General features: G+C 38.0%; 1 protein-coding gene across 2 annotated transcripts in view; it reads right to left on the bottom strand.

The window, feature by feature from the left end:
• Positions 1-11,701, bottom strand: part of LOC103381990 (putative protein MSS51 homolog, mitochondrial) — a 13,477-nt gene that overhangs the window by 861 nt on the left and 915 nt on the right. For both annotated transcript variants that reach the window (XM_008314625.2, XM_025058045.1), the window contains 6 exons: positions 11,575-11,694; positions 7,429-7,604; positions 7,132-7,281; positions 3,240-3,364; positions 1,196-1,759; positions 626-719 (listed from right to left, as the gene is read on the bottom strand). In XM_008314625.2, coding sequence (XP_008312847.1) covers positions 626-719; positions 1,196-1,759; positions 3,240-3,364; positions 7,132-7,281; positions 7,429-7,586 — 1,091 coding nt within the window. In that variant the 5' untranslated portion in view covers positions 7,587-7,604; positions 11,575-11,694. The remainder of the gene's footprint in view (positions 1-625; positions 720-1,195; positions 1,760-3,239; positions 3,365-7,131; positions 7,282-7,428; positions 7,605-11,574; positions 11,695-11,701) is intronic.

The following is an 11,701-nucleotide window of genomic DNA, read 5'->3' as shown; positions in this document are numbered from 1 at the left end:
TATATATATATATATATATGTACCTATGTGCATGCCACATAGGAGACATATAAGACACAGGATATAAATCAGTTTATTTAACTCTCTGCTCTTAGAATGACCCCCAGGGGTCAGTGGTGGCCATCTTTACAACACAGACCAAGCAGTCTAACACATCTTTTGTCCATTATCACTCCAAACAACAGCAAAATCTACAATCTTCAGAAATAAAAAGATAGTTGCCAAAACAATTTTAATATATATTGTGGGTTTTTTGTTGTTGTTGTTTTTTTTGGCTACAACTCTCGCACAAGGGCTGTGACTATAGTTTCCTCATCAAATTGACATTACTCGTCATGTCCTAATGGAGTTCACATTTTACCATTACTTTAATTTTGTGCTTTACTTTTGCATTTACTAAACCAATAGTGCCCCTCTATAAGGAGTTCACATTTTACCATTACTTTAATTGCCCCTCTATAAATACTTCTACAAACAGCGTAGCATTTAGCATGTTATCCTGCAGTTTTTAATATTTATTTTAAATACATATTTTTCATACCTTTTAAATATGGCAATTTAGGTCTATTTATATACATATATATATATATATATACACTGTATATATTGTAGCAATATGAGTTACCTGTACATGGTGAAGAAAGAAGGTATATCATAATCTCTGAGCAACAGAAGGGTAGGTAGCCATCCTTCAATTAGACCCTGGTTAGCATGGAAACCTGGAGCAAAAAGGGAAACAACTCAGCACTTACACAAACGAAGGACCTTATTATTCAAGGAATAACTACCATATTACACACGTATAAACTTGCACCTAGCTTTTTATCATTTTAAAAACCACGGGTGCGTACTTACCGAAAAGCATCTTATGGACTGGTGAAGGTGTACAACTTTTTATTTATACTCATTTTCCTTGATGTTATATCGTTTAATATTCTAGAATGATAACAAATGTGCACATTGTTTGAATGAAACAACAACAACTTTGAACTGCTAATGAATGTCCATAGACATTTTTTTCGTTGAGCAAATTTTTTTCCTCCATGTCACTGATGTTTTTCCTTGGATTCCACAGCTCAAGCTAGCTCTGACTAACGTACCAAACATCTGAATTTTCCTCTGGAACTTAGCTGTTCCTTTTCAAATGCATTTTTTTAATTTGGTAAATTTGGATCAAATCTTTGGTCTGACTTACCTGGGTGAAATCCCACCACCAGGTCCGGCTTAGCTGCCTCTTCTTTTTCCACCAACTCCTCCCAGAACTGGTGGTAGAGACCCTTGTAGGCACTGATGAAGACCATTCGCCTCGGACCAAATGCCTTAAGTGGAGGCCTCAGGATGGGGCCATTTACAACCTCGGGTCCCACCATGACAATCTCTATGCCCTCGTGTTCAGGGAACATGTGGCCAAGCTCATCAAAGTCGGTCAGCCTGGCTCCCATTGTCTCATTATGGGACGCCCCTGCTATGTGAACAGTAAGGGGCTTCGTGTTTGGATCCAGGCCACACATCTGAACGGCACTGCCGACAGTGAGAACGCGAGAAAGGAACTCGCTCTGAAGGCGCCACAGAGACTGTCGTAGGTCAGCATCATCCGGCCGCGTCCTGCTGACATTTTTCCAAATGGTTTCCATGTTTGTATCAGCTATCACTGCGTCCAGATGTGGTGTCAGGTCCCCCCTCATGCAGATCCAGTCCTCCCAGTTCTTCACCTCAACCGCCGGTTTGGACCACTTTTCAGTCGGCAATGGCAAGTTACCTGTGTGATACGATGTGGACTATTGGTCAGGTGTTTTGGTATTGACACAAAATATAACCTACTATTTGTTTTGCAACAATGTATACTCAAGCATTTATTAACTTTTGAAGGAAGAGGAGTTTTATATTTCCTGTATTTTCCTTTTTTTTTCTTTCATCCTTTGGCTGGGTTCGCAACTTAAATATTTAAATATATCATTTCACCTTATATTCCCACTGACAACCGCTAGAGGGCACTATAGGCGCGTGTATCAGTATCTGCTACTCCTGTACTACTGAAAATTTACATGTGTTATTTTGACACTGACAGGCACTAGAGGGCGCTCTAAGGCTTGTGTACCAGTATCTGCTACTCCTGTACCACTGAAAATTTACGTGTTCATTATTTTTTACCCTGACAGCCGTTAGAGGGCACTCTAGGCTTGTGTACTATTATCTGCCACTCCTGTAAGTCACACTTTTTTTCCATCCTTCGGCTGGGTTTGTGACTCATACTCGGTAACCACTGACCGTTGGCTAATACGTTATCACTTATGATAAATAAGGAAGTTATCTGCAGTCCCTCAGATTGGTGACATGTAAGGCTGCCTCTTACTTCTGTACCTTTATCTTCTCCATAAGAATTATTGAGTCAGCCATAAATAAAAGGTGGTTAAGGAAGCGGACTTGGCTCTGGAAGGTTTCACACGTGCTCCCTGGGCTCCTAAGCTGCCCCCTGCTCACTTTGGTGATAGGCAAAATGCAGAGGTCGCATTTCGTTGTGTGAGCAGTGGTGTGCTGTGTCACAATGACAACTAATTCACATTTTTTTTAGAAGCTAAGCTCCTTAGGGAGTAAATATTGGCAGCATTTGTCCATGCCAAGGCTCAGCCATTCAATTGGTCCTTTTAGTACCACCACTGATCACAAAAGTTGAGTTTGTTTTTTTTTAATGGATTTAATGTTTAAACCAAGGTTAGCTGTACAGTTTTGGCTGAGTAATGGAAAAAAAAAACGACATCGACAACCCGCTGTTGGGCTGCAGAATTTCAAGGCATTTGTATTTTCCAAACTCTAACTATTGGCGTTAGGGATCATAACTGACCACCAAGTCCAAATCCAAAATCAATTCAAAGTTTCAACAAAATCTGCTCTAATGAATTGTTTGGTTATAAAGGAGATATTTTGAATGTTTTTTTTCAATGTTCGTACATTTTCGATTGGGGGCTGTGGTCGCCTCGAACATCGCAGGTTTGTTTTGTGACAATTTTGTTTGGTGGTGTGCAGAGGGGGTTCTTTGAATGTAAAATATGTGCTGTGAAACACTGGTCTAGAGTATTCAGTCGTGGAAAATATTCCATTCCCTGTACTCACATAAAAATATGCAGCTAGCAAAATGTCCCGCAAGGACTTCATAAACGTATGGAATATTTTTTACAGCTGTTTTCAAATAATATTTGAAAATGTTATACCAAGAACAAACAACCTTAATTGGGTCTCACCTGTAAAAATCAGCCATTCCACTAATCTGTCGATGGCCACTAGTCGCAGCGTCTTGCATACTTTTTTATGCTGAGACCAGTCTTTTTTCTGACAGTCCTTGGTGCAGTAGTATACATTTAAGCACCTGTGGGAAAACAAAGGAGAGGATTATATTAAATCGTACTCAGGTCACACAGGTTAAGGTTTCACATAAACAAATGTGAGGGGAAAAAAAACTGTGCTTTCTATCAGGCTTTTGATTAACACGAGAAATAATGTGTTATACAACATGAAAAACGAATGTAAAAACAAATGACTGATATTATTGCACTGACTAAAAAAGAAGTATAGGTATAAAATATACGCAATATCACTTTTTTTAAATGAACTATTTCCTTATTTCTTTTCATTGTCATGTCGAATTTTGTCTGGAAATGATGCGTTGCTTATACCTGATTAGTAATGCAGAAATTAAATATTAAATATAAAGATGTACTGTATGTAATATATTTGTACTTCTTTGCATGAAAATAAAGGGGACATTTTTTTTTTTACGTGACTAACGTTATTGTTATTATTAGGTAATTATGTTTTGGTTGTACTAGTCCAGCTCACTTGACATCTAATTGGGTTGAATGCCAGACCTAAACCAAAATGAGTTCCTATCCTTCAGACTATAAGTCGCACTGAATCTTACAGGAGTAGCACATACTGGCACACAAGCCTACAGTGCCCTCAAGTGGCTGTCAGTGTAGAAATAATGAACGTGTACATTTTTTAGTGGTACAAAAAGTAGCTAAAAAGTTACTGGTACACAAGCCTAGAGTGCCCTCTAGTGGCTTTCAGTATGAAAATAACAAACGTTAGATTATATATTATAATATATAAGTCGCACCTGAGTAGAAGTCACTGCTTGCTAATATAAGTCGCACCTGAGTATAAGTCACTGCTTGCTCGAGAAGAACTTGGCGTACAAGGGACACATGTACCAGTTTGCATAAAGCTACACGTAAATGCTTAAGGTTCCCATCATTCAGATTGTTTTAGGCACCAATGATTAAAAGGTCAAAGGAAGGCCACTTCATGAAGAGGAGGTTATAGATCTGCCAGGCAAGTGAACGATCCCTTAAGCAGTGATGATAAGGTGTGCCGCGGGAAAGTATCCAGAGTCACTTAATTGGTCCCAAAACTATTACTTGTTTTATTGCTGAAGAAGATCTCTGTGAGTGTCTTTCTTCAATTTCTGCCAGTGCATCAGTGTTGTCTTCAACTAAACAGGAGTACATTAGCACATTTAAACTAGAACGTTAATATACTTCATTACATATACTTTTTGTGAGACTCTCGTTTGGTGGTGGTTCATTACATATACTTTTTGTGAGATTCTCGTTTGGTGGTGGCCCCTTTAATAGGATCCCAATTAAAGTCATTTCACTGAGTTTCCCCCGGTAAAAGGAGAGGCACAACATCTAACCTTTTGTTATGAACAAACGGCACGAATCTTAAAACTCGGTCGCACTCGGTAAAAGGCCACCCATGAACACACTGAATGAAACAATGGAAAATGGTAATGAACCATTAAAATGGCTTTTAATTACACCGTGATAACAATAATGAATTGTAAAAAAAAAATCTAGACGGAAATAGCAAGTGCCACAGACCTGTTAACATTTATCACACCCATGTGTCAAAACCTTTTGAAGGTTTTATGTGTCCTTCGCCTAAAAAAGCTTGCGCGGCTGCTCGTAATGAGCACTGCAGCAGCAGCTGGGAATTTAAAGAGGACCAGCATGCACGACACGGTGAATCTGAGAAGGAACTTAAAAGAGGGAAAAAGAGAGAGAGAGAGAGAGAGAGAGAGAGAGAGAGAAGACACGCTTTTATGCAGGTTTAGTTAAAAATCCACCATCTCTATACTGAGTGTAAAACGTCTTTAAAAAACACTCAACTCTTCCGTGTGAGAAGAAACTAGAAGTTGTCAAATAACTCAAGGTGAAGACATCAAATCGACAAAAAGCATAGCTGTTTGGAACCCCACCCGAAGAAAACAGACAAAAATAAATACAATGGCACCAAATCCTCCACTGGAGGTCACCAGTTCATCCATCCATCCAACTATTTTCATCCGCTTATCCGTTACCGGGTCGCGGGGGCAGCAGTCTCTATGACCTCCACCCCAAATCACATTGCACCATACCAACCCCCCAAACCTTCCTGCAGGTGGTGAGTTACCAACCGCCCTAACAGGGATTCGATCTTTCCCAGGAGGTGAACCCTGGGGTTCCACACCAATGACAGAGGCATTGCCTCTGGGCCAAAGCACCACAGGTCACCAGTCCATTTTTTTTTAAATTAAATATTTGTATAAAAGCCTTCAATGTGTGCCACCTCCCAGTCTCTGTGACTCGAGAGTCGAACCCGGTGGATGTCCTCATGTCAGCTGCTATGTCTTCCGAGGGCTAGGCCTCTATCAGCATCTATGTAGCTGCTGTAGGGTCAGTGTTCAAGGCTGTATCGATACTGTCCTAAAAGCCAGCAGGTGTCCCCACGTTGAGATGCCAGCTAGGATCAAATCAGTGCTTCTTTAAAAATATACAAAACAGTAATCCAGATTTTTGAAAAACCATCCTTTTAAAAAGATGGAACACTGTTTAAATTTGAATCAGTTCAAAAGCACATTCTAGAACCCAGTGGTGGGTAGTAACGAGTTACATTTACTCATTGTTGTTGCATTTACTTGAGTAAGTCTTTCAAAATAAAATACTTCTAGGAGTAGTTGTAAATCATTACACTTTTTACTTTTACTTGAGGAGATTTATGGAGAAGAAACAGTACTCCTTTGTCATCAGAGAAACTGGATGAAGTTTTAACTATCCAGTATCCAGTTCTCTATACAGCCATGATCCCGTATCTCTACTTTTATTTTGTCAGAGAGAGACTTTTCCGCCCAAGGCTCTACCGCGCGATTATGTTTAACCAATGATACGTAGCCCTTGCCGTGCAGTCTCGTCACGTTCTAGTAGAAACCCCAGGTTGTTGGTACGACTAGGGAGCCTGTCAGCCCTGGTGGATGAACAATGAACTGCAAAAAAACATGATATTCAGCAGAATAATTTTTTGGAAATTTCATTGTATTCTCGTGTCAGAGAAAAACCTAAAAAATAAAAAAACTTAATATACTGTATATATATAGGATATATATAGGATATCACTTGCTCAGATCTGGCAATCTGCATTGTTCCGCTAAGTCTCTGCTTATATTTTACACACAAATTTGTGTTTAAAATTGGTTATCAATATACATCAGAGTGATATCACCCGAGAGCAGAAACTCAATAGAACATAACAGCTGGTGTCCTTCCAGATATGCGACACTTTATTTGCTATTTTCAAATAGAATGGATTAAATGTCAATGTAAATAGTGATTTATTGTGGCAAAATGTTGGACGACCTTGAAAGAACGTCATTACTGCCTTGACGCGGTGCAGCTACAACTTCCCTCATCATGGCTGATCAACGATGCTAGTTCAACGGTAGCATTGCTAGAATTCTAATTATTACGTAAAGTTACATTTAGGCGTCAAATATACATTTTTTGTCTACGTTTACCGTAAAGGGTTATATTTGTAACCCATGTATTACAGTGAATAAAGTGTATTAGTAAAAATAATAAAAAAATTTTAAGAGAAACATTGAACGGTTCGTTCTTTGTGAAAACTGGTTTGAAAACATCTTATATTATTATGTCTTCCAGAACGAAAAAGTTGTTAATGTTATATTTAATTTAAAAATACATTGATTTTTTTTAATGTTTAAAATGTTGATTTACTCTTACTTTTTAAAAATTTTTTTGACTAGCAGCAAATATGTTGCTCCGTGTTTCAATTTTAAACGTGTGTTTTTGCACTCACTTCACGCAGCGTTTCAGGGACTGTCCTTCAGTTAGATGCTCGGGCAGTTTTTTGCAGCCGGTACAAAACTGAAATGTCTCTTCCATTCTCTGGAACATGTCTTTATAGTTTTGGAATTTGAAACCTTTGACCTTCTCCTGCACAGTGGTCCTGGTCAAGAGTGGAGAGATAAAAAATAAAATAAAAATAAAAAAAAAAACAGCTGCAGAGCTATGTCAAAATACATATAAACGGGGAAACTTGGAAGTATTTAAAAATCACAAAGATCACCAATAACAATCACTGGTAAACTCTTACCTGTACTCTCCGTAATCCTTCATATCCAGTTTGTTGAGAATCACCTTTGAAAGGCCGGGGACGTTGGAATCCAGAGAGTAAAAGCCAGACTGGTCGGAGAACACGCTATCGGTTCCGGGACTGAAGGACTGCGGGAGAGCTGGAGTCTGAGAAGCCATGTTATGGACTTTGCTCTTCTAAGGAAAAACAAAATGACAAAAAAAAGAAGAGAAAAATACAGAAAATTACAAAAAAGAAAAAGAATGGCTATACAGTGTTTTACCCTTCACTTTGCTGCCGCCGCGTGAAATTTTGTTCAGACCAAATCACTAAGTGAAAGTGCAAACGAGTTTTAAGAAAAAGTGCAAGAAAGAGGAGGACAGACTGCTCTGCTTTCAATCACATGATCGTCAGTGCTAATTAATACCAAGCACGTAAGAAGACTGAGATCACTTTGGACCGTACCCTTTTATAGGGGTCACCGTAGTGGACAGTCATAGTGATACTGTTACAATACTTGATGGCCTTCCTGAGCCTCAGTAATGGCACTGTGTAGCTGTGATACCATGAGCAAGTTCAGGATGTGTGTCATACACACAGACGTCTTGGCACATATCTTCTAACCTTTTGCATTCTGGCACTGAAGGGAACTTGATGCGCCCTGTTCAACAAAGACACAAAGACGAAGTTGGTTCTGCCTTCACGGGTTCTCGTGAAACGATGCACAACTTTGATGGACAAGAATGCACAGTAACATTAATCGAATTTATTTTACCTGTAATATAATACATTAACTGTGTTTGATGTTTTTAATTTTAATCTATAGTTAGAAATCCAGCAATAAAACATTTGGTAGAAAAAAAGAAATCTATGGAAAATAATTATGACCTATGTCCTCAACCTACTGTGTATCGTGGTTATCTCACCATCTCCCATAATGAATGGATGGATGGATGGAAGGAAGGATAGACGGACAGACGGACAGACGGATAGATAGATAGATGGATAGAGAGATAGAGAGATAGATGGATAGATGGATGATAGATAGATAGATGGATGGATGGATAGATGGATGATAGATGGATAGATGGAGAAATGGATAGATGGATGGATGGATAGATGGATGGATGGATGGATGGATGGATGGACGGATGGATGGATGGATGGATGGATGGACGGATGGATGGATGGACGGATGGATGGATGGACGGATGGATGGATGGACGGATGGATGGATGGACGGATGGATGGATGGACGGATGGATGGATGGATAGATGGATGATAGATAGATAGATGGATAGAGAGATAGAGAGAGAGAGAGATAGATAGAGAGATAGAGAGATAGATAGAGAGATAGAGAGAGAGAGAGAGAGAGAAAGATAGATAGATAGATAGACAGAGAGAGAGAGAGAGATAGATAGAGAGATAGATAGATAGATGGATGGATGGGTAGATAGATAGATAGATGGATGGATAGATAGATAGATAGACAGAGAGAGAGAGAGAGAGATAGATAGATAGACAGACAGACAGATAGATAGACAGAGAGAGAGAGAGATAGATAGAGAGATGGATAGATAGAGAGATAGATAGAGAGATAGAGAGAGAGAGAGAGAGATAGATAGAGAGATGGATAGATGGAGAAATGGATAGATGGATGATAGATGGATAGATAGAGAGATAGATAGATAGATGGATAGATGGATAGACGGATGGATAGATGGATGATAGATAGATAGATGGATAGATGGATAGATGGAGAGATGGATAGATGGAGAGATGGATAGATGGATGGATGGATGGACGGATGGATGGATGGATGGACGGATGGATGGATGGACGGATGGATGGATGGATAGATAGATAGATGGATAGATGGATAGATAGAGAGATAGATGGATAGATGGATAGATGGATAGATGGAGAGATGGATAGATGGAGAAATGGATAGATGGATGATAGATAGATAGATGGATAGATGGATAGATGGATGGATAGATGGATAGATAGAGAGATGGATAGATGGAGAGATGGATAGATGGAGAAATGGATAGATGGATGATAGATGGATAGATGGAGAGATGGATAGATGGATAGACGGATGGATAGATGGATGATAGATGGATAGATGGATGATAGATGGATAGATAGAGAGATGGATAGATGGATAGATGGAGAGATGGATAGATAGATAGATGGATAGAGAGATAGAGAGATAGATAGAGAGATATAGATAGAATGGTGGAAAAAAACTGATAGTTATTTAAGTTTTAGTTGTTATTTTAATTTATCAGTTGCTTTAATTGTGGGGACCACACTATATTTTATCTTTGATCCATTGATCCGTATATGTGTATCAATATATTATGGCTTGCCGTTCAGGAAATTAATCCTTAAATATATTGAATGAAAGTTTGAACATACCAAATAAAAGTTTGAATGTATTGAATGAAAGTTTGAATGTATTGAATGAAATTGTGAATATAAAGAATGAAAGTTCAAATATATTGAATGACAGCTTGAATATATTGAATTAAAATTTGAATATATTGAATGACAGTGTGAATATATAGAATGACAGTTTGAATATATTGAATGAAAGTTTGAATATACTAAATGAAAGTTTAAATATATATAATGAAATTTTAAATATATTGAATTAACCCTGACTATATTGAATTAAAGTCTGAATATACTGAATGAAAGTTTGAATATATTAAATCAACCCTGAACACTGTATATTGAATGAAAGTTTGAATATATTAGAGCAGATATAGAGCAGAACTATATATATACTGTATATATACATATATATGTATATATATACTCTACATATACTGCATAATCTCTGCTGCTATTTATATATACATATATAATACATACAGTATTTTATTTTATATGTATAAATACATAAATAAATATATAATGATTAATCACGATGTATAGGCGCAGCCATACACACACAAACTAAATCAAACTATTATAAAGGCCTTCAAAAACACATTCCACAACAACACTAAATCAGTATGTGCCATTACCATTCTTCGCTATGACCTCATCTGCAACAAGACGCTCCCATGTGAGAGTAATGGGAGACCGTGACACCTAAATTGAGTTCCTTATGTCAAGTCTACTCCATAATTTACCAGGTCTTAAAATTGACTCCCGGTATTGTCTGTTAAATGCTCCCTTCTATTTGCGGCAGTTGAAGGCTCTTATGTCTTCTTGGTGGGTCTTACCCCCTTTTTTAGGGATTGTACTATTTTTTTTTTAAAACCAGTTTGCAGCAACTATTTTGGGATGTATCACTTGACCGTGACCGTCATCTGGACATGTCAAGGGGCACAGATGGTTGAAAAAAAAAATCGGATCCTTTTTAAAAAAAATAAAAAATAAAATAATGACACATTTACACTGATAACCAGTGGAAAAAGGACATGTGTTAATTATTGTTTCTCTGTGTATGTGAGAGATTGAAGATACATCTGTTTTCAAATATCAAGCCATTTTTAACTGACCACTGTCCTCACACACACATTTCCCTGATGGTAAGAGGATCAGCCTTAGTCTCAGACCAGCACCCCTTCACCACCATATCCTGTCCTGTAACATGATTTATTAATTTGGCCATAATGCCAGTGAAAACTGAAGCCAATGAAATGTGACCTACTGCTCCATCAATCCTTTTGAGGGCTCACCGGTTAAATCATATTTAACAGCCTTGGTTTCTAGTTGATGTAGCATTTCACTGATACACTCCATCAAAGATGCTTTAGAACTGTTTAAGCTACCTCCTTAATTTAATTTTGCAGAGACGAAGTAAGTTAATTCAAACTAAGCTTTAATAGTAATATGTACATATATACAGTATATGTGCTTATATATGTAAATATATGCACATATATGTAAATATATGCACATATATGTACAACAGATATGAGGTCTGAGAGATACGAGAAACAACCATTAACATTTTTTCTATTGAAATATTGAGTCAATATATATATATTGAAATGTTTTTGTCATTTCCCATTTTTGTAGTTTGTCTCGCCTTTCAACAAAGATTTTGTTTTCCCATTCTCCATGCACACACATAATCTAGCCACAACAATAACTACAGGTTACTGATGAATGCACCAGCTACAGACAAATTCAGCGGTCAGTACCTGTGAATCCAGCGCAGCGGAGAGGCCTTGAAATGTATTCCTGGACTCCTTGATTCACTGAGAGGATGGAACAGTGTGAGTGACAGCTGTGGGTGTTGGAGGTAAACGTGGGGCCTCATCCTGTCGT

The sequence above is a fragment of the Cynoglossus semilaevis genome, chromosome 8, assembly GCF_000523025.1.
Source record: "Cynoglossus semilaevis isolate Cse_v1.0 chromosome 8, Cse_v1.0, whole genome shotgun sequence".
Taxonomy (NCBI): Eukaryota; Metazoa; Chordata; class Actinopteri; order Pleuronectiformes; family Cynoglossidae; genus Cynoglossus; species Cynoglossus semilaevis.
The sequence above is the reverse complement of the archived record's forward strand: the minus strand, read 5'-3'. Positions and strand labels throughout refer to the sequence as shown.